Genomic DNA, 23,951 nt, shown 5'->3' with positions numbered 1-23,951 from the left:
GACATAATGCTAATTAAATGTTAGGCAGGCAGTTTACAATTGGGAAGGTATGTTAGTCTGATCTTAGTTTTCAGAACATAGAAAAAGTTGAACAGTGACACTGGAATAAAAATAAAAGTGCAAATATTAAACAAATTGTTATCCTTTTTTACTAGGCTTTTACAAGTGGCTTGAGGAAATATCTGCAATATTATAGAGCTTGTGTGTTGTCAACACCTTCATCATTGAGCCTATTAACAATCGTCTTTCTCTTCAGGAAACTGGGGCGCCAGCTACGGTCAGTATGGCCCTTTGTGTAGTGTGTATGTTGCAATTAGTCTTGAATGATTAAACTTTGTGGTTATCCAGCTTTTGGTTAGGTGAGAACCAGGAATTTTTTACTTTATTCATATCTCTTATTAAATCATCCCTGCAGAGTGAAACTAATTTGCATTAAAATATTAATTTTCATGAAATTTGTCCATTTTGTATTAATTCACTTTTTGTGTCTCATGACTTTCCTACAAATTCTAAAGACAAAAATATATTATGTTTACTATTAAAGCTAATGTTACTAGTAAACATACAACTTTGCTAAAAACAAGTTTAGGTTATATATGCTGAGAACATAGAACATAAGAAATAGGAGCAGGAGTAGGCTATACGGCCCCTCGAGCCTGCTCCACCATTCAATAAAATCATGGCTGATCTTCGACCTCAACTCCACTTTCCTGCACGATCCACATATCTCTCGATTCCCCTAGAGTCCAAAAATCTATCTGTCTATCTATCTCAGCCTTGAATAACAGGTCAATAAACAACTCAGCATCCACAGCCCTCTGAAGTAGAAAATTCCAAAGATTCACAACCCTCTGAGTGAAGAAATTTCTCCTCATCACAGTCTTAAATGGCCGACCCCTTATCCTGCGACTGTGCCCCCTAGTTCTAGACTCTCCAGTCAGGGGAAACAACCTCTCCGCATCTATCCTGTCAAGCTCCCTCGGAATCTTATGTTTCGATGAGATCACCTCTCATTCTTCTAAATTCCAGAGAATGTAGGCTCATTCCACTCAATCTCTTCTTATAGGACAACCCTCTCATCCCAGAAATTAATTTAGTGAACCTTCGTTGCGCTGCCTCTAAGGCAAGTATATCCTTCCTTAAATAAGGAGACCAAAACTGTACACAGTACTCCAGGTGAGGTCTTGCCAAAGCCCTGTACAATTGTAGTAAGACTTCATCACTCTTGTACTCCAACCTCCTTGCAATAAAAGCCAACATGCCATTTGCCTTCCTAATTGCTTGCAGTATCTGCATGCTAACCTTTTGTGTTTCTTGTACAAGGACACCCAAATCTCTCTGAACACCAATATTTAATAGTTTCTCATCATTTAAAAAATAATCTGTTTTTCTATTCAGTTCCCCACATTATACTCCATCTGCCATCTTCTTGCCCACTCACTTAACCTGTCGATATCCCTTTGCAGACTCCTCACATCTTACTTTCCCACCTAGCTTTGTGTCATCAGCAAACTTGGATACATTACACTCGGTCCTTTCATCTAAGTCATTAATATAGATTGTAAATAGCTGAGGTCCAAGCACCAATCCTTGCGGCACCCCACTAGTTACAGCCTGCCAACCTGAAAATGACCCATTTATCCCTACTCTCAGTTTTCTGTCCGTTGCCCAATCCCCTATTCATGCTAATATATTACCCCAACCCCATTAGCCCTTATCTTGTATAATAACCTTTTAATGTGGCACCTCGTCGAATGCCTTTTGAAAATCCAATGCTCCGTTTAAAAAACAATGTACACCTCTTCCACCTGCTCACCTGCCATTTACATAGATATCTAGATGTGATTAGTAATCTGATTCAGAGACATAGGGCTCGATTTTAGCACCCGCTACCGGGTGCGTTCTCGCCGGGTGGGGGGGGGGCCCGAAAATCCCGAAATCCAGGTGCGGGACCGGATCGCACCTCGATCCCGCCCACTTCCGGGTTCCCCGATGACGCGCCGGCATGCGCGCGCAGCCCCCGCTGGTGGGAATCCCGCAGGCAATTAAAGCCAGCGGGATGCCACTTGAGAGTATTTACTTTGCTTGTTCAGGTCATTAACTGACCTGATTAAGGGACTGTGTGTGATTTTGGATAAACATGGGACTGTTTCACACACTGGGGGAAACACTCCCAGTTGAAATGGACGTGTTGCAGCTGTCGGCCTGTGGCAGCTGCAAAGGTCCATTTGACAGGTGGGCGGGTGGGGGGGGAGACCCTCAGCCATTGCAGGTGGCCACTCTGTCACTTGGGACAAAGTTTGGCCTCCACCACCCTCCTCCTGATGGTCGAAGTCACCAACCTGCACACTTACCCCGGGGTCCGGAAACATGTACCTACCTTGCGGACCCCCTCAGATATACATCTTGCGGATGGGGCCGCCGTAGCTGCAGTCATGACCTCCTCGGAGGGCGAACAGCATCACCAGCCTCGCCATCCACGCCGTCCACCTCTGACACGTGGAGCTCCACAACAGAGTGCTGTGACACATCCACCTGTACAGCAGGAGGTAGGGCTACTGCAGAGAGAGATGCGTCGCAGAGGGCACTACCCTCGCCACACGTTCCACAGACCGAGGCTCAGCCTCCTGGACCTCTCTGAGCAGCAGTGCACACGGAGGCTCAGAGTCAGTCGACATGTAGCCGTGGACATCTGCAGCCTCTTTCATGCCGAGCTGCTCCTGGCTGGCCCGTGCACCATCTTCCTACCTGTCGCTGTCAAAGTCACCACTGCCCTCCCGAACTTCTGCTCCACAGCCTTCCAGGCTGCAACCGGGAACATCCCCGATGTCTCTCAGTCGTCTGTGCAGAAGAGCCCTGCAAATACACCTACACCCACTCTGCAGTGACACACTGGGTGGCATCAGTGGTGGGTCCTCATAGGGATACCCAGGAGCGGGCATTATTGCACAAACCGGACAGGATTCGCGAAGACATGGCAGTAGTGGTGCCAATATAATGTGTGATGTGAGTTGTTCTTTAATTCAATAGAAGTAAGAACCATGACAAACCCTCAAACACCCTTGTGCATCCCCTTCATGCTCACGACACGTTTGCCTTACGCTGCCTAATGCACATATGTGATGCATGCCCTGTGGCTGCAGCACAGGTGGTGGCAGGTTGAGTGAGGCTGGCCATGAGATAGATGCACGAGAGGGTGAGTATGGGATAGAGCCATGAGATTGTATGAGGATTGGGTTGCGTGGTAGTGGCGGGGTGAGTACTCGCGAGGTGAGTAGGTGCAGGTAAGATGAGGATGAAGTTTGAGTGGGTAGGAGGGGTGATGTGACAGAGTAGTGTTGGCAGTGCCGAAGGAGATGTGGGGTGGGGGCAGTGTTGTGGCAGACGGAGTGTAGGGGAAAGACTACGTGTTCTCACTGTGGCTGACCTACTGAGGTCATTGGAGCGCCTCCTGCACTGTATGCAGGTGGGCGATATGTTGGTGGCGCTGGTGACCTCCTCTGCCACCTCGAGCCAGGCCTTCTTGGTGGCAGAGGTAGGCTGCTTCCTCCCGCCCGCCGGGGGGAAGATCTCTGTCCTCCCCCCTCCTCCTCACCCCATCTAATGATACCTGGGGTGAGGCATCATTAAACTGGGAGCAGCCTTCCCCCTGGGCTGCTCCATGCTGTAATTTTTGCTGTTTGTGGCAGCATCTGTCAGTGGAGGACTGCCGCTTTAAATAGAGCGCCTCCAGCTGACAGATCTTACTGCGCATGGGCAGCCCGCCCGATGCTACGATCGCGCGGGCAACCCACTAATTTCACCGGGCGCGCCCACCCGCCGAGAACCCGCGCCCCTGGTAAAATCGGGCCCTTAGTTAACATTCTAATGACCATGATTAGTTTATAGTTTCTGTCTTCAAGGTACTTTTTAAAAATATTTACTGTGAGGTAAATGGAACACTTCTAAATTCAGGCATTTTACTTTTGCCAACAGTGGATCTTTGGTGTGGGAATTTACTGCCAGTATTGGTACATAGGCATAGTCAAACCAAAGGAGCAATAGTTGTGACCTGGTCCCAGCAAGATTATTTACAATTCATTTGTAGTTATTAAAAGGGTTTAGATTAAAAGTAATATTCCCAGTATATTTTCTAATCTGTTTAATATTTCAACCGCCTCTTAAATGACCTCCAGGAAATCTGAATTTTCTAGATTTCAAAAGATACAGTAGCATTTTTTGTGTGTTTGTTGCAATGTTGTTGGTGTTATGACAAGTATGACCTGATCAAAGAGAGCATGGATTTGTGACGTGTAGGCCATGTCTAACTAATCTAGTTGAATTTTTTGAGGAGGTCGCTAACATGGTAGGTAGAGTAGTGTTCATAGATGTTATCTGTATGAACTTCCATAAGGCATTTGATAAGGTTCTGCACAAGAGATTATTAGCAAAAATGAAAGCGCATTGAATTGGAGGCAACTTTGTGACATGAATTGGTAATTGGTTTGGAGACAGAGAGTATGGATAAAGTGAACGTTCTTTGAATCGTGGGATGTGACAAGAGATGTTTCCCAGGGTTCTGTACTGGGGCCTCAGCTTTTCATCATCTATATCAAAGACTTGGATGAAGGATTAGAGAGTTGTATATCCAAGTTTGCAGATGACACTATGTTACACATCTAAATTGATGGAAGCAGGAAGTTACAAAAGGACATGGACCGATTAAGTGAGTAGGTAAAACTGTGGCAAATGGAGTACAATGTGGGGAAGTGTGAGGTAATCTACTTTAGATCCAAGAAAGAATCAGACTATTTTCTTAATGTATACAAATCACTAAAAGCTAGTGCACGGGCACAAAAAGCAATCAAAAAGGCTAAATGCATGTTGGCCTTTATCTCCAAGGTTGAATTGTGAGGACTGATTACATAAACTTGGTTTGTATTTCCTTGAATTTAGACGATTGAAGGGTGATCTAATCAAGATTTTTACAATGAAAGAGGAATTCAATAGGGTAGATACAGAAGGGTAGAGCAATTGGGAAATTGCGCCCAAAATTGCGCTGGTTAGGTTACAGTTCAAGTTTCTGCTAAAATGTATTTGCATAATCACAAACGTAAAATCTTTCATGAACTAGCGCAAGCAGGCAGTGTAATCGAACGTAATTGTTTTTTTTCTTTGCATTAAAAAATATTAATTGATGTATTTGAGTGATGACCTGGTGCAATTTTATTAATACAGCTGAAATTGGGTTTATCACAAAAAATAAGCATTTTTAATAAGTGTCTAGTGCTCCACCTGTGAGTAACCTGATTTTAAATCACTGATTTTAAAAAAGCTGTACTGAACCATTTACTAGTTTCATTCGTGTGTATTAGTCAGTTTCTTAGTAAATTGAATATTTTTTGATTTTGAAAAAACTTTTAAAGCCTGCCCACTAGTGCCTGTGCGCCTAAGTAAATCGCAATATCGACCTGGGGGCATGGCCTGATCCAGGCAAATTGAATCTTTATTCTAGTGCAAAAGATTGCAGAAAACCTGAAAGTAAGTGATTTTGGGTATAACTCACTTACATTTAAAATTCCCCGATCTTTTGCACTGGTTCGGCCGATTGCGCTGGATCCTGGGATCAAAACTAGTGGAAACTCTACCCCAGAGAAACTGTTTCCTCTGATAGGGGAAACCAAATCAAGGGGGCATAATCTTAAAATTAGAGTTAGGCCATTTAGGAGTTTATTCAGAAAGCACTTATTCACCCAAAGGATAGTGGGAATGTGGAACTTTCTCCACCAAAAGACGAAGAGTGCTGGGTCATTTGGAGCTTTCAAGACTGAGATCAATAGGCTTTTGATAGGTAAGAGTGTCGAGGGATATGGATCAAAGGTGGTGAAGTGGAGTTGAGGTATGATTTAATTGAATGGCGGAACAGGCTTGAGGGGCTGAATGATCTACTCATGTTCCTATGGTCCTATTATTCTTTTTATTAGTGATGCTCAGCAGTATTACATTGTAACATTGGGAAAGAAAGTAGCTATGAGGTGAGATCAGCATAGTTTTTTTTTAAAAAAAAGCATATTAAATGGTTTCATTACAATTGTTAGTTGTTCAATTTTTTAAAAATTGTAGAGATTTGGGGATTTAAAGTACTTTGTGTATATTAATAGATTATTTTAGTTTCAACTTTCACATGCGTAGCAGCAGTCATGCCACACAATTGCCGGGGATAGTAACAAATGGTAAATCTGTCCTTTGCAGATATTTGTCTGAATTATGTGGTATAGGATCAAGTGTGCTGGGATTAAATCGAGGAAGTTCATCACCTTTCCCCACAGTGAGTACTATTTTTTTTTGCTCTCTCAATTTTCTTTCTCCTCCTCTCCTGAAGATGTTTCTTTCTTGCTTAGGGTACTTTTCCGCAAACAACAGTTTCCCTCCAGTACTTTGTCCAAGTAGGACTATGAGTACCAGCTGGCCATTCAAATGTCTGATAATCACAGCCAAGCCTAATCCTGTCCAGTAGTGCACATGGATGCATATATAGATGCACACACAATACCAGCAGGAGTCACTCGCTAGTGATCAGGAATAGGAACCTTGGCCCTTTTTATTTTTCTTCCTTTCATAGCCTGGGGACACACACTGATTGTAGCAGTCCATTGCCACCTTGGCTGAGTTCATGAAATTCACCACAAAGGATCTGTTCTCAATTGAAGGTCATTGTCAGATAAGTATTACCTTGGATCAGTTGGTAGTACTCTCAGCTCTGAGTCAGAAGGTTGAGATTTTTTTGGGGGGCTCTTGAATATACATATGCAATTTATATAGTTTACGGTTACATATATAAATATATTGTATGAAGCTATTGTATGATTAAGGGTACTTTCAAGTAGATATTTTATGAGGTCATTGTATATTTAGGTGTATAGAAAGAAAGAACTTGCATTTCTATAGCATCTTTCACAGCCAATGAAGGACTTTAGAAGTGTAGACACTATTGTCATGTATGCAGATGTTTTAATGGTGTCAGTTGAAGGATAAATGTTGGCCAGGACACGGGAAGATCTCCCCAACTTTTTGAATAGTGCCAAAGAGTTTTTTACGCCCAGCTGCAAGGGCCAATAGGGTTTAAAGTCTAATCTAAAAGATGGCACCTCCAGTGCTGCAGCACTCCCTCAGTACCGTACTGAAGTGTCATCCTGGATTGTGTTCAGGTTTCTGGAGTGGGGCTTGAACTCACGACCTTCAGACTTGGGCGAGAATGCTACCACTGTGCCTAGGTTGACACATCCAGGACGTCTCTCAAACTAGGTTTGAAGACAGCCGGGAGTTCTTTTTTTAAAAAAAAATCTTTTATTTAGTTTGGTTGCCAAGAATGTTTATTTGCAATTTATGAACCTATTAAACATGTATACATAGGTTATGACATCACTGCACGGTGCCTGCGGGAAAGGAAGAACAACGAACTTGCATTTACAAGGCACTTCATAGCTAATGAAGTACTTTTGAAGTGTAGTCGCTGTTGTAATGTAAGAGGAATCCATCACCACATCAGGCTACTTACACTTGGAATGTCAAGGGGTGGAAGCAGATTGTTTGACCCTGGGTTCTGAGATTAGTTAGGGATGGAGCTGGTGGGAAGAATCCTCTATACTATTGGTTATGTTGGTTGGGGTTTGAGTACCTCATAGTCAGTGGGTGGGTTACTGCACTGAGGGGATAATTTGTGTTGAGTCTATCTTCACGAATGGGATCCAGACTACCTAATGTTTCCCCTGTTCTTGGCAGAGGCCAAAAATCACTCATTCCAATTGGCAGATGTTTCAGCTGTGTTTTTATTGTAGGTGGGGCTGCACTCCACCATGGGGAGGGATGAATCTTATTGGAGCTAGTAGCAAAGGTTGTCCTAGCCAGTTCGTTCTAGGGAAGCCTTTTTCTCCAGTGGCAGGACAGCAAACATTGAGTTGGGTCCTCTGGGATCCTGAGACCGGTCATGTTCTTAGCGCTGTCCAGAATGCTGTATGCTGGGGGCAGAATATGTGGCATGTGCTATGTATGATTTTTGAATCGGCCTTCCTACATTTTGCTGTAGGTGATTGTGTTTAGCACTCTCTACTTTTTGCCATTCCTGCTCCCTTAATGGTTGACCCAGGTCACATTCCCAGGTATCCTTCAGGATTTCCGTCCCATTCTTGGTCATAGAGGTAAGAATGTCACGCAGGGTAGAAATGCATCCGCAAGAAGCTTTTGGGGAATAGACAAAATGTTCCATGGGTGTTGGTTCATGCTGAAGCTTGCAAAGTATTGCAGGATTCTGAAGGCAGTGCTTCATCTAGAGTTAGCAGTATTAGTCATGTTGGGCGAGGTGAAATTTGTCAGCTAACTCGTGGAAGGGCATTATTTTGCCCCCGTGGAGGAGCTGGCCTTGCCAATCGCGCTCTCATTCCAGGCTCTGTATCCAGCTGAACCAAGTCTTCCTGGGTGCTCCCCACTGTGCCATGGGGTGGGGGAGAGAACTGATAAACCCAGGGAGGCACAGACCTGACTTCTTCAGGTCTGTACTAACAGTGTGAGAATGGTAAACTGTGTAGGGGAATTGGCAGAGAGTTCCTGGTTTCCATTCCCAGCCACAGGTTATGTTGGAAGCTAGGCCAGGTCACAATCACTTGCATCTGAGCTGCCCAATGGTAGTCTCCCAAATTTCAGACACTGAGTCCCTCTTGTTTTGCCTGCCCAAAGGAACTTGGAGACGTGACTGTCCAGGTTGTGGAATACGTGAGCTATTACCTCAGCCAGGTGTTCTACTGATGTCCTGGCTAACATTCATCCCTTTATCAATGCAACCAAAAACAGACCAATTGATCATTCATATTGCTGTTTGTAGGATTTTATTGCTGTGCCATGTTGGAAAACCGATTGCTGCAAACTATCTGGGTATTACATAAATAGCCATCTGAAATTCAGTCTTCACCATCATCACCAGATATATTTCTCTAAAATTTCTTAATGTATTTCTTTACTTGTTTTGTTTAATTAGGGAGTAAAACTGTTGTCTTACTTGTACAAGGAAGCTCTGAATAACTGTAGCAATGAGCACTATCCAGTGCTGCTGTCTCTGTTGAAAAGCAGCTGTGAACCATATACAAGGTGACTTTATTATAATTAGAATTTCATTGTTTTATCTCAATTAATGTAATTTATAGTGCAGTTTCTTATTGTTTTGTTTCCAGGACTAAATATGGTTATTACTTTTTAGGTTTGTCTATGACTGGGTTTACAGTGGTATTTGCAGAGATGCTTATGGAGAATTCATGATGCAGGTGAATGAGGACTACCTTAATTTCAGAGGTATGGCAGCATAAGTTAAAATGAGCATAATACAGATCTGAACATTTTTATGGTTTCAAAAAAATATGACTGCAACTTCCTTATAATTTAAGTTTAATTACTGCATTAATGTATAATTTGCAGGACTATTCCTGTTCTGTGATACCTGGAGACTGCTGTGGGACTTCCAAGGCTTACTGCTTGTAAAGTGGATAAGCTGTCTTTTTCATTTTTGGTTTCACTTTTCTTTTCTCCCACTGAGAATCTAGGTACCTGACAATTCTTATTTAGTGATTCAGTGGCGATTGTTTTCTTGTTTGAGAGTTTTTTGGAGCATATCTGAAATTGTCATTTTGAAGTGAGAACTATGATCCCCTGGACCTGATGGCCTACAGCCTATGGTTTTAAAAGAGGTAACCGCATAGGTAGTGGATGCATTGGTTTTGATCTTCCAAAATTCCCTAGATTCTAGAACGGTCCCCATGGATTGGAAGGTGGCAAATGTAACCCCGCTATTCAAGAAAGGAGGGAGAGAGAAAACAGGGAATTATAGGCCAGTTAGCCTGACATCAGTAATAGGGAAAATGCTAGAAACTATTAAGGACGTAGTAACAGGGCACTTAGCAAATCATAATATGAATAGGCAGAGTCAACACGATTTTATGAAAGGGAAATCGTGTTTGACAAATCTATTAGAATTTTTTGAGGATGTAACTAGCAGGGTAGATAAGGGGAAACCAGGTGCCACATAAGAGGTTGTTACACAAGATTAAGGCTCATGGGATTGGGCGTAATATATTAGCATGGATTGAGGATTAGTTAACTGACGGAAAACAGAGAGTAGGAATAAACGGGTCATTTCCAGGATGGCAGGTTGTAACCTGTGGGCTGCCACTGGAATCGGTGCTTGAGCCTCAGCTATTTACAATCTATGTCAATGACTTAGATAAAGGGACTGAGTGTAATGTATCCAAGTTTGCTGATGATACAAAGCTAGGTGAGAAAGTAAGCTGTGAGGAGGATGCAGAGAGTCTGCAAAGGGATATTGACAAGTTAAGTGAGTGGGCAAGAAGGTGGCAGATAGAGTATAATGTGAGGTTATTCACTTCAGTAGGAAAAATAGAAAAACTGAATATTTTTCAAATGGTGAGAAACTATTAAATGTTGGTTGCAGAGGGATTGGGGTGTCCTTATACACGAAACACAAAGTTTACATGTAGGTACAGTGAGGAATTAGGAAGGCAAATTGTATGTTGGGGTTGGAGTACAAGAGTAAGGAAGTCTTGCTGCAATTGTACAGGGCTTTGGTGAGACCACACCTGGAGTACTGTGTGCAGTTTTGGTCTCCTTATCTAAGGAAGGATATACTTGCCTTAGAGGTGGTGCAACGAAGGTTCACTAGATTCATTCCTGGAATGAGAGGGTTGTTCTATGAAGAGAGGTTGAGTAGAATGAGCCTATAGTCTCCGGAGTTACGAAGAATGAGAGGTGATCTCATATAAGATCTGAGCGGGCTTGACAGGGTAGATGCTGAGAGGATGTTTCCCCTGGCTGGAGAGTATAGAACTAGGGAACATAGTCTCAGGATAAGGGGTTGGATGTTTAGGACTGAGATGAGGAGGAATTCCTTCACTCCAGAGGGTCGTGAATATTTGGAGTTCTCTACCCCAGAGGGGAGTGGATGCTCAGTCGTTGAGTATATTCAAGACTGTGATTGATATCAAATTTTGTTTGATAACGCTCCTGTGAAGCATCTTGGGACGTTTTGCTACATTAAAGGCACTATATAAATGCAAGTTGTTGTTAGATTTTTGGACTCTAAGGGAATCAAGGGATATGGGGATCGGGTAGGAAAGTGGAGTTGAGGTCAAAAGATCCGGCATGATCTTATTGAATGGCGGAGCAGGCTTGAGGGGCCATATGGGCTACTCCTGCTCCTATTTCTTAAGTTCTTGCATTCTTTTGTTCTTAGGATTGCCTACTCACTGCTTTTGGGGAAAAGAAGGGCAAAGACCCAGCATGATATTTGTGGCCCTTGGATCTACTGCCCTAACGGCTCCTCTAGGTGGAGGAGGGACGACGGGCAGCAGTAGAATTTGTTTACAGTTAGCAACCTTGCTGGGCCTCCTGATTCTGTGGGATGGTATTCTTTTGTTTTTCTTCCATGATGCTTTGCAGTACAAAGTATAGAAACTTTTTGGTTTTACTGGATCCATATTTCTTCTTTGCTGTTATTTTTCTTGTTTAAAAATGTGCTGAGGTTGACATTCTTCAATACATCAACTTTTGGTTTCATTGGGTCAGGTATTTCTCAGACCTTGTATGCGATGGTGTGTGTGTGATGCTGTTTAGAAACTTGGAGTTCATTTCCTAGCAATGCTTCAGAACATTTCTGGAGCTCTGGATAGAAATCTGATAAGGTAAGAGAACATGTTTACTGAAAATAAATCTTCAATCTGCTCAATCATTGTTTTAAAATTTATTTACCAGATAAACACTACTGGACCCATGGATATGTTCTAGCTTCCAAAGAGGTTGAAGAGAGTGTCCCCCTTTTCCTTGCTCACGTGGCTTATGACATCTACATCTGTGGAAAGACCATTAATTTGTTGAAACTGTGCTGCCCAACGGTACGCTGTTGTTTTTGGAACCACATTCTATAAAATGGGCGAATTACTGTTTCTATTACATATTTTGTGTTTACAGTAATGATTTACCATTGCTGATATATGGGTCTTCTGCATGCCGCTACTGGAGCTATTTTGCAACTTGCCTTGCGTTTCATTCCTTAAGTGCTTTCTGCCCCAGGTTCATCTGTCCTTCTGTTGGTCTTTGATTCTTGTGCCTTCCTTTTATTTTCTGGCTCTTCCTCCTCACTAGTTCCACTGTGAACTGGATGTGAGACCTTCAATCACAGATTGAGCCACCAGTGTTGCTGAACCTTGAAGAACGACCGCACTAAAGATTTTAAACTGACACCTGAACCATCCCTTCCCTCACTCCTGTCCCAAATACAACACCGGGCAATGTAAAAATGAAATGGACAACAAAAAGCAGTTTATCTGTTTTCCAGAACCCACCTCTTCCTGATATCTGTTAAGCGTGTAACTGTAACTCCCAACTATTTCATTTTAACATTGCAAAAGTATTCACAAAGTACAGACAGAAAGGATAAGAGCAGGCAACACACCTGAACAGGTACTATTTAGCTGGCTACAGTAAGCGCGCTGAGAGAAATTTGGGGACCCGGAATATCACATTCGTTGGGGCCCAACCCCGTTTGCCAAGCTTTGATGCCAATGAGTTTAATTTCAAAAAGCTATAGATTATAATTGAATGGAATCTAGGAAACGAGTATTTGTAATTTTCATTATTTAATAAATTAATACTATAAGATATTTTCAAGTTTATTTAACAGAAAGCAGAAAAGTACAGGGAGCCCTGATGGCAACTGAAAATAGCTTAACTAACCCTTTCCGAATGGGCTTGGTATATTCTGCCGAGTTTCGTCACGTAAGAGGTTATAAACTACAATTCTGAAGCTACAATGTGTATGTTCACTGAATACAGCATTCTTTTACAAAAGGAATAAAAGTTTTTGAAGACATCAGATTTTTTTTTAAAGAAAATTATGCAATATTTTTACTAAAACTATAATCGGGAATTTTCTTCACTTTCTTAGTGAAAGGTGATTTTCATGTGAATAAAAATACTTTTTATTTTTCTATTTACAAAGAAAACATTGACCAAAACATACTAGCACCGCATCACTTATTAAATACGTTGCATGAAATCCCTCTTTAGAACCTCTTCCCCAGCCTGTTTATTGTACTTCACATATTTCGCTGCATACGAGCGTTTGTGATCAGTGCAGAAAGCTCATTTAGTGTGTTCAAACGGGTGAAGAACTACCACTGTACAACTATGGGTCAGTCAAGACTTAATGGCTTAGCAACTCTTGCCATTGAAAGTGATCTAGCAAGATCTGTAAATTTCAATAACATTATTGATTTATTTGCTGAGAAAAAGGCAAGAAAAGCACCATTATAAATTGAAAGTCTTAAAATCAGTTATATAGAAATTTGGAAACTTTTTATTCTATTTTCTTTACTGCATTTTTATTATCACTGATCATTGATATAATTCATAAATTTGGGGCCCTGATATAGCTGTACCCACTTCCTTCTGTCTTGTTGGGGCTGACTACAAGCACTATAACAATGTCATTTTCCTCACTGAGAAAGCAATTAAAACATGTATCCATTTGACCCACCAGCACAGACCATTTTATAAATGTTTTTTAGCCAAATTAACTGAGACTAATTGCAGCATCTCCGTTGGTGCCTTGGCTAAGATCAGGTAATTCAGAATAGATCAGAAATGGATCTTGGGACCTTCTGGTCTGTGTAGATTAATGTTACATTGAATGGTGCCTTTACCCATGAAGCTACGGAGGGAGCCTTGTGTTAATCCATGTTTAACATTTTCTCACTTTTTAAAAAAAATAATGATTACTGAATTATTGTGAAACAAATGTCCTGGCTGTTCAGTTTTGTTGATTGCTTCAGGATTCTTCTGTGATGAATATAATGAAAACAACCTGTATTTGTTAATATTTGTCTTTTTAAAGCATTATATCTGCTGGTCTGACATTCCTGTTCCCCGCATCTCTGTCACCTTTTCCCTGGAGGAACTGGAGGAGATAGAAAGAGATTCTGCTGTTTATGTCAGTCAAATGGAGAGAATAGCTCGTTACAACTCCATCAGCAGAGAGGCAAAGGTGAATAGAAATAAAACCGTGTCATCCCTCAATTGATTGTAAATCTTAGTCAACTGAGAGCTTAAAATTTTTCACCTTGATTTGAAAATGAATTTTTGTAGTTCTGTATAAGTGGGTGCCAAATGTTCTTGTATTTAAACACAAAAAGAATATTTTGATTTGAAATTGTGTTCATAAAATCTACATTTTCAGTACTCTATGTAAAATGAGAAAACTATAAAACTCTTTTTAATTTTAGGCGTCTGTTGGCACAGGAGCTCAGTAGATGTTTCTTCTTGTAATAGAGGCTCATAGTAACATATTTTATAAGTTGTAACTAAAATTTGTTGCAATATAATGAAAAGCTTTTTCCTCTTCATACTTATTTGAAATACTTTGTGGGAAGGACAGATTTAATGCTATGGATGCCTTAAGTGTAATAGAATCAATAGAATCTGCTGATTAGAGATCTTGAATTTTTAAAAAAATATTTTGAAATGATGCTGTACAGTTTCCAGTGTGAGTAGGCTGAGCACACTGCAGTTGTGCCTTTCTACCCATTTCTTCAGGAAGCGTAAGGGACCATGAAAGATACAGTAGACTCACTATCGTGTCTGTTACTGCATCTGATCTGGAGAGAGACATTATCACTATTAGAGAAGCATTGGATTACTTGTAAAATATATGAATCAATCCTCCAGAGGAATGAGTGTACGGTTCATTCCTTTTTAAATATTTGGATCTTGTAACATGTGCCACTCCTTCATAACATTCAGAGCTGCTTCTTTACTATTTTTTTTACATTTTGCAATTTGTGAAATAGCCAAGTTTGAAAAATAGAATTTGCATTTTCAGTACATTTATGATGCAGTTCCTTCATGAGTAATATATTACCTTTGGTTACTGATAATTTATTATTCTAGAATCTGAGAAGGGAAATTGCTCAACAGGAGTTGATTGTCCAAGCTCAACGGACAGCTCGAAGAGCCATGGCTACGTATAGAGGTATAGTTTGATTTGCATTAGTATAAGACCTTTTCTTTGAACCACAGTGTTAATTGCATCCTGAAGCATTAATTTTTAGAACATCGTTATACTGTACAATAGTCTAGTTGTAATTTCCAGAATGGGAGAATTACTTCTTTCATAATGGGTGCAGGGCATAGTAATTGCCAGTAAGTTCAGGATTTGAGAAAGAAGACCATTTTTGACAGCATTGTGCTGCCCATTTGTTAAATCAGGAATTTATAGAAGTGGAGGGACCCTTCTATTGCAGTAACAGTACAATATCAATTAGTATTCAAAATTTAACTTCTGTTATTTTTATTAAGTTTTCTATAATTCTCTAAACCCAATTCTGAATCAACTTGTGGCACAGCTGCGGGGTGCCTTATCAATGATCCTAAGTGGCACCCCCCACCCCTCCCACTCTGAGGTAATTGTAGAACCCAACTGCTGCCAACTGAGATTGTCCCAGCACAGCCTGGGAACCAAACCTGGATTTTCTTGTCTGTATGGCTTAGTGCCTAGCCATGCAGTGTTGTTATCCTGTAAGTCACCAACAGAATTCATAGGGGTACATTTTCACCTTCACCACCTGGACAGTAATCTGGTAGAGCGGATCGCCTGTTGCAGAACCCATCCGATTTTCATTTGATTGATTTCAATGGGATGAAAGTTAGGTGGGTGCTACAACGGGCAGGCGATTTGCTCTGCCAGATTACTGCCCAGGCAGTGAAGATGAAAAAATGACCCCACAAATTAGACTGTTGGAATCAGAGAAGTTTACAGCCATTCAGCCCTTTGTGACTGAGTAGCCCATTGGTAGTGTAATCCAAAACTAACACCACTGCCCTGCTTTCTCCACATAGCCCTATGTCTTCCTTTGCTTCAAATGTTTATCTGCTCTTCCCTTAGAAGATGCAATGGTCTCTACCTCAGTTATTTCCTGTAGCAAAGCATTCCATGCTCAAACAACTCTCCGCATAAAGAAACTCGTCCTAATCTCTCCTCAACCTTAGTGACGACTTTAACCTGATGAATCCTCATTAGTGACTTCCCAACCAGAGGAAATAGTCTTTCCCTATTTACTCTATCAAAACCCTTCATGATTTTAAAAACCTCTTAAGTCACTCTTGGCCTTCTCAACTCCAATGGAAATAGTGCCACTATCTTGAGTCTCTCCTCAGATCCTCAAATCTATAATATTTAATCTGGTATCTGCGATTATACAAATTCAGGAAATAGTAGCAACTTGTAAATAAGTTGCAGCCAATTAGAGGTCATTAAATTATAAATTTAAGGTTGCAGGTCAGAATCCAGGATGAAATCCCTGATTTTTAAAAAAAGATTATTTTGCATCTGTAACAAAATTTGATGCATGTGGTGTGAACAGTGCTCAAAAAGTATTTTAGCATCCTACTTTAATTGACTATAACGTAACATAACATAGATAAATAATATGCGTATATAGTTGACAATTAAAAGTATGAATGCTGAAACATTTTTTGTTAAATGAAAAACGAATTCATCTGCACTGAGAATTATATTTATTTTGCCACCGTTCTTTAAGACTAGCTGCAGCACTACTGCGTTAATGGCAGTTTAGGCTGAATATTGAATTTGTAATTGAATTAGGTATTTGCCGTTTACTGTAACACAATAATAGATATCTTTATGTACATATTGTGCATCCATAATTTTTTGTGATCGTTTTAGAAATGCACCGTCCAGAAATGAGAAACACCCAGGTGCATAATCTGCATCAAATACAAAACCTGTAGCTGTTTACTGACATTGAGTACTTAACTTTAGAAATATTGAACTAAATTTGTTTGTCGGTAGTAAATATAGTTACCAACAGATGCAATTAATTGATTTGACTCTGAAATAAAATTGCTGTGGTGGTTTTATTGTCATGTAAATATACTGTAAACCCTCGAGTGCACTGCTGAGCCACTGTTACTGTCATAACTCCACGGTTACTCAATCACTGATAAAATCCTTTAAATGGCACAATAATTCTTTCCTATGTTTGTGCCTTTTGATCTGTAGATAATCAGATAGCTGAAAGGAAAGCTTTTGATGTAAAGAAGCGGGAGCGATTTGTGGAGCTAAAAGAACAATTCGAAAAGGACATAGAGGTGCTCATATTCTATTGTCATGGGTTCAAATGCCTTTATAAAAAGAAAGGAGAATTGGCTTGTTTAATTTCCTGTGCCATTCACTGTGTTTACAAATCATGTCTGTCTATAAGTCAATCTTCTCTACCATTGAGATTTACCTTGTTTTAAATAATGAAATATTGCTGTTGTGAAAACTTCAGGAAAAACTGCTTAGAAGGTTAAATAAAATGAAAAACTCCAGGTGAGCATACGGTATTAGTCCAATTCCAGTACGGAATACTGAGCAAAAATACTGTTGCATGTAAAGTGAATATCCTAAGTCATTTATTGGACACATTTTGTACAATCACAATATTGTTTGGTTTAGTATTCAGTATTTATATCTGTTATTGTAAAAATGAGGTACATTTGCATTTAGCATAAGCATCCTTGTTTAAACAAATTGTACATATATTGAAACCAATTAAATGGTTTTATTTTTATTTTGCTTAGCGTCGAAATGCAGTTAAACAACAAGAGACTGAAAAAGATTTAGTGCAGGTTCAAGCGCTTAGAGAGCATGAAGAAAGACGTAAAGCACAAGAGGAAGAATTAGAGAGAAGGGAAAGGTAACTTGTTGAAAATATGTGCAGGATAACTATATTTAAAGATGGGAGGGGGAGAAGACTTAATTTGAAACTAGATTTTTTTTTGTCCATTCACAATACAGTTGCACTAGCTATTTTTCCTTGCAGTATGTTATTCTCAACTCAAATAGGATTTCACAATCCTGTTTACTTCAGAGAATTTTTTGTGGTCTGTGGAAAGTGCTACTTGGATAATTAATTCACTGGTAATCTATCTATTTAAAACTGGGCACAGTACTTGAGATGTGGTCTGATAAGTCTTGCATTATTTGATCACAACTTCCTTTGACTTTATTACCAGTGTTGATTACAACACTGCATTGACTGGACATCTTGAGCATTGAGTCTACTAAGACCCATTTTGGCTTCATGTTGAGGTATTTCAACACCATTCATGGAGTATACATGTCGTCTTATTTTTCCTTCCTATGTATGGCAATTTACACTTGTCTGCATTAGCGTTCTGTTCACTTACATATCTTGTCCAACTCCTTCTGTACTTTTTGAGCTACCTCTTCCGATTCATCCTAGTTTGGTATCGTCTGCAAATTTTACAAATTCACATTAAATTTCATAATCTTACGTCATTCATGTAGATTAGAAATAGTAGTGGTCCCAATACTGAGCCCAGGACACCGCACTCCATACTCCCCATAGGAACAGGTGTAGGCCATTCAGCCCCTCGAGACTGTTCCACCATTCAGTTAGATCATGGCTGATCTGTACCTCAACTCCATTTACCCGCCGTTGATCCATATCCCTTGATACTCTTACCTAATAAAAAATCTGTCGTTATCAGTCTTGAAAATTTCAATTGACCCAGCATCCACAGCCTTTTGGAGAAGAAAATTCCACATTTCCATTACCCTTTGGAAAAAGTACTTCCTGATTTCACTCCTGAAGGACCTAGCTCTAATTTTAAAATTGTGCCCCCTTGTTCTGGATTTCCCCCACTAGAGGAAATAGATTATTTTAATCTGCTCCATCGAATCCTTTTATCATTTTAAAGACCTCAATTAGATCACCCCTCAACCTTATAAAATCGAGGGAATACAAGCCAAGATAATGCAACCTGTCCTCATAATTTAACCCTTTAAGCTCTGGTATCATTCTGGCGAATCTGTGCTGTACCCCCTTCAAGGCCAATATATCTTTCCTGAGCTGCAGTGCCCAAAACTGACTGCAGTCGATCGAGTTTACTGCCAACATTCCGTTAGCCTTTTTGATTACTTTTGTACCTATGCATTAGCTTTTAGTAATTTGTGTACCTGGACCCCCAAATCCCTTAGCTCTTCCATAGTTTCTAGTCTCTTGCCATCAAGAAAATATTTAGATTTGTCTTTCTTGGATCCAGAGTGGATGACCTCACACTACCCCATATTGAACTTCCATCTGCAACAGTTTTGCCCACTCACTTAATCTGTCCATGTCCCTTTGTAACTTCCTGCACTTAATTGTGTCATCTGCAAACTTGGATATACAGATCTCTGGGGGAAAAACACTTGTCACCAATCTGCCAATCAGAGTACATCCTCTTTATCCCTATTCTCTATCTCCTACCTCTCAACCAATTTCAAACCCATGTCACAAGGTTGCTTGCAAATCTATGCGCTTTCATTTTTGCTGTTAATCTCTTGTGCGGAACCGTATCAAATCCCTTCTAAAGTCCATATAGACAACATGCATAGACAATCCCCTGTCCACCTTGTTAGTGACCGCATCAAAAAATTCAACTAGATTACCTGACATTACCCCTCTAACTAGTACCTGTAGTTTACCACCATTCTGTCAATTTCTTATCCTTACCCCATCCTGCTCTGAATCTCTGCAGCTTTGAGCTTAATTAGTAATCTTTCATGTGGAACTTCATCAAATGCCTTTGGAAGTTTAAGTACACAGCTTCATATGGTTTACCACAGTCAACTTAGGTTGTCACTTCCCTACAGAAATCAAGGAGATTGATCAAGCAGGATCTTCCCTGTCCAATCCTGTGGTGATTGTTGTTAATTAGATTGTTCAGATAACCCCCCAAGTTTACTCTTGATAACTAATTCCATTTTATGTGGAATTGACGCAAGACTAATGGGTCTGTAGTTGCCCATGTCTGTTTTGGCACTCTTTTTGAAAATCTGTACCATGTTAGCATGTTTCCAATCTACTGGTACCTCCCTAATTTTTCTTGGCTCCTTGTAAGTAAAAATATGCCTTTTACTTTCTGTTTCAGTCCTTAATCAAAGGTCGTACTGTGGTTTGTTCCAAGGTATAATAGCTTTATTAAGAAGTTGTAACAAGTAACAAAGATGCTAAAATACAAAAGTACAATCAAAAATGCTAGTAAGATTAATACAAACTGGCTCACTTAATCACGTAACCAAAGGGCCTGAGTGCACCATCGGCAGCCTCATTAATGGACAGTCCAGCCTTGCCCCAAAAACGTTCTGGTTAGTTACCGAAAAGCCCCTCACTTTTATATATGTTTTAAAGACAATAAGCTCTGTATGAATGTCCCATCAATCATGCTCTGTGTCTCAAAGGACTGGCTATATCAGCCTTATTCCCTTTCACCCAACATATGAAGACCAACACTCCTCTCTGATTCCCACAGCCTTTATCTTCACACCAAGCATAATAAACCGCCAGATAACTCGCTTGTGCATTCCTCCGGTGGTACTACCACCTCCCTAACGATTAGTGGCCTCTAAGAGGCATCTTCGGGGAAATCACAACAAGGCTATGGATGACTCTTTCACTATTCCACAGACAAGGCCATTAAGGTGGCACCAGGTGCTTATTAGCTAAATGGGGCCTTCTCTTTCAAAAGGTCGTAAAAAGCTTATTTTGATAAAGACAGCAAGCCCTTTGTTCACAGCTAACTAACATGTATAATACTTTAACATAAGGTTTACAATAATGTTGAAAGCTTGTATAGTGATTTTCATACACTCCCTCATAATGATCGTCAATGTCTTGTAAATCTTCTCATTAGTCTATCTCAAAATTCTGGGATAAATGCCATCTAACCCTGGGGATTTATTTGTTTTAAGCCCATTCAGCTTGTCAAGGACTTCCATCTCATTTATATCAAAGTATTGAATTATGCCTTGGTGCTCTCTTTTTTTGGGGAGGACATGTTGTTCATGTCGTCCCTGGTGAATAGTTTGAGGAAGTAATCATTCAGAATATTTACTATCTTGTGATCTTAAAGACTAACATAAAATTAACACCTAGGTTTCCTGATCATAAAAACTTGCATGAACTTGTGTAGCAGATTTTATAATGTATGTTAATGTGTTTTATGTGAAACTGCACTGTTCAGCTGTTGTTAAATGTGATACTATGGAAAGATGTACATGATGGTGGCAACATCAGAGATTTAATAGTTTCTGAAGTTCTTAAGATGTTAAACATCAAATCCAACATTTTCTTGTGTTCTCTTGAGTCTGATCTTGATTATATATTTAGTATTTGGTATGGGATCGTTAAGAGTATTGAAAGCAAGTTTAAATTTCTTTTACTAATTTTCAGGCAACAGCTGATTGAACATTACAGCAACTTATCAGAGGAAGCAGCAAAACGAGAACAGAAAGCCCTGTGGAAAATTCAACGGCATAAGTTAGAAACTGCACGCATTGACTTTCTCCTTAATGATCAAAAAAAACTTCAGGTAGTTGGGCAAGTACTTGATCGCAACGTCAACTGTATGACTTGTCAAAATATGTTTTTTTTCCATTTGTCTATTGCTTGCTTGTTCTTAGATTAACTTTTTTAATGTCTCAGGCATTGCTAGAGAAGTTGCCATTGGGAGAACAAAGAGAAAAATCGGGTGTTATTCCTGGATTGGATCTGCAGCATCATGAGCCATTGAATAAAGGTTTTGATTCTCAAGAGTTGAGCTTTGAGGTGCAGTACTACAGCTGCATTTCATCTCCAAATGTTTCCTTTTTCTTCTTTTCTACCCCAAAGAACTTGATAATTGTTGAAAACCTAATGAACTATGGGATCAAAATTTGTCTCAATTTTAGCAAAAAAGATAGACCTATTTTTTTTTAAATGGTATTAACCACTTTTTGTTCTTGACTTTTTGCTAAAATTAGTGAAGAAAGGAATTTTGGGCCCATATTGAAAAAATAATTTTTGCCTTTCACTAAACTACCATTGTGTAACATCCTATGTTTCAGGCAGCATCAAATGAAAATAAAACAAGCAGTAAGAAAGAAAACTTATTTTCACCAGTGAATGAAGCAGCCTCAACAGTAGTTGCACAGATTGATTTATTTTCATTCCAAGAAGGGTCTCAACAAACTAAGACTCAAATTTCTACGGTAGAACCTGAACTTGAAGATTCCCTTGATGTTGATTCACAATATCAACCCCACAGTAATAATCCTAGTCAGAAAGAAGTATGCTTGCTTGATATAAGTTTTGAGGATTTTCTTCCTAAGGAGCAACTGCAACCTGAAAATGCCCTTGAAACAGTTAAACAAACAACAGTACTTGATGCAGCACTGAAGGAAATAGGTTCAGAACTATCAAATGAGAAAAAAAACATCGGTATCGACAAGGTTGAATATGATTTCAGTATTTCTTTAGCAGCATCTGGGGGTGCTCATGGTAAAGTATCACATGGCAAAAACCTTTCACAAGTGGATTCAAGGATATCTCAGTGGAAAGTTAATGGACATCATTCCGATTCGCACATCAACGTTGTAGCGTGTACATCAGATAGTAGGACTTTAGGCCCACGTGCAAATATTTATGGTCATGTGTCTGATTCAAACCTAAATGTAGGTGAATATGTATCCAATGTTGAACCTGCCAGGCCACGATGGACTATTCATGGACATGCTTTAGAATCTAACATACAGATTGGTGAGAATCTGTCTAATGTTGAACCATCTAGACCACGATGGAATATTCATGGACATGTATCAAAAGGCAACATACAAGTTGGCGAGTATGTTTCAGATATAGAGCAGTCTTGGCCACAGGCAAACATTCACGGGCATGCATCACAAGCCAACATACAAGTTGGCGAGTATGTTTCAGATATAGAGCAGTCTTGGCCACGGGCAAACATTCACGGGCATGCATCACAAGCCAACATACAAGTTGGTGAGTATGTTTCAGATATAGAGCAGTCTTGGCCACAAGCAAACATTCACGGGCATGCATCACAAGCCAACATACAAGTTGGTGAGTATGTTTCAGATATAGAGCAGTCTTGGCCACAAGCAAACATTCACGGGCATGCATCACAAGCCAACATACAAGTTGGTGAGTATGTTTCAGATATAGAGCAGTCTTGGCCACAAGCAAACATTCATGGGCATGCATCACAAGCCAACATACAGGTTGGCGGTTATGTTTCCAGTGTAGAACCATCTAGACCTAGATGGAACATCCATGGCCACGTATCACAAGCCAACATTGCGCTTGGTAAAAATGTATCTGATATAGAACCACCTGGACCCAGTCAATCATCACAATCTCAGATTAAAATTGGACAATATGCATCTGATGTTGAGCCTCCTGTACTTGGTTGGACTTCTTTTGGGCATCCTTCTCAGTCAAATATCAGAATAGGAGAATGGTCACCAGATGTGGAAGCAAATTTGATCCCAAGGCAGAAATCTACTGCTGGTCATGCTTCAGATTCTACCATTCAAGATACATTATATAACAAAGAATCACTAGTGGAAATAGTGGTGCCAGATAAATCTGATGAAAAACAAAATGCTGAATTTGTAAACCCTATCATTCCTAAAGAAGTAATCAAAACCACTGAAAAATCCAAACTGGTTGCAGCTCTGCCACCTGAATTTGAACTAAACGGAAATCAAAACAAGAAACAAGATGAATCACAAGGTAAGAAGTGCAAGGCTTTTGCTGGGTTTTACTCCTTCAACAGCACAGCCATTTTTATAAGAACTAAAGTTTTCTTCTACTCTACAGATAATTAATGTATCAACGGACAAAAACATATAAAGATAACCTATTTTCAACTTTACAGCTAGTCTGAGCTATTCATATCTTACCAAAACTTGCATTGATTAGTTGGTAAAGTGCAGGTTACTTTATTACAAGTTGTTACTGTTTTATTTGTAACATACAGATAGTTAGATTTCCAATTTTATTCTGTTC

The 23,951-nt window shown here is 40.0% G+C and overlaps 1 protein-coding gene across 2 annotated transcripts in view; it reads left to right on the top strand.

Annotated features, from left to right (window-relative positions):
* tubgcp6 (tubulin gamma complex component 6) overlaps positions 1-23,951 on the top strand; it is a 54,740-nt gene that overhangs the window by 18,235 nt on the left and 12,554 nt on the right. Inside the window, exons 6-17 of one of the 2 annotated variants that reach the window (XM_068004928.1) lie at positions 156-277; positions 6,232-6,307; positions 9,011-9,120; positions 9,230-9,321; positions 11,791-11,930; positions 13,931-14,080; positions 14,983-15,064; positions 17,114-17,202; positions 17,677-17,792; positions 21,336-21,474; positions 21,588-21,710; positions 21,989-23,675. In XM_068004928.1, coding sequence (XP_067861029.1) covers positions 156-277; positions 6,232-6,307; positions 9,011-9,120; positions 9,230-9,321; positions 11,791-11,930; positions 13,931-14,080; positions 14,983-15,064; positions 17,114-17,202; positions 17,677-17,792; positions 21,336-21,474; positions 21,588-21,710; positions 21,989-23,675 — 2,926 coding nt within the window. The remainder of the gene's footprint in view (positions 1-155; positions 278-6,231; positions 6,308-9,010; positions 9,121-9,229; positions 9,322-11,790; positions 11,931-13,930; positions 14,081-14,982; positions 15,065-17,113; positions 17,203-17,676; positions 17,793-21,335; positions 21,475-21,587; positions 21,711-21,988; positions 23,676-23,951) is intronic. The other variant, XM_068004929.1, reaches the window with a different exon arrangement.

Source organism: Heptranchias perlo, chromosome 24, assembly GCF_035084215.1.
Source record: "Heptranchias perlo isolate sHepPer1 chromosome 24, sHepPer1.hap1, whole genome shotgun sequence".
NCBI lineage: Eukaryota > Metazoa > Chordata > Chondrichthyes > Hexanchiformes > Hexanchidae > Heptranchias > Heptranchias perlo.
Note: the sequence above shows the minus strand (reverse complement) of the source record. Positions and strands in the feature narration are given on the sequence as shown.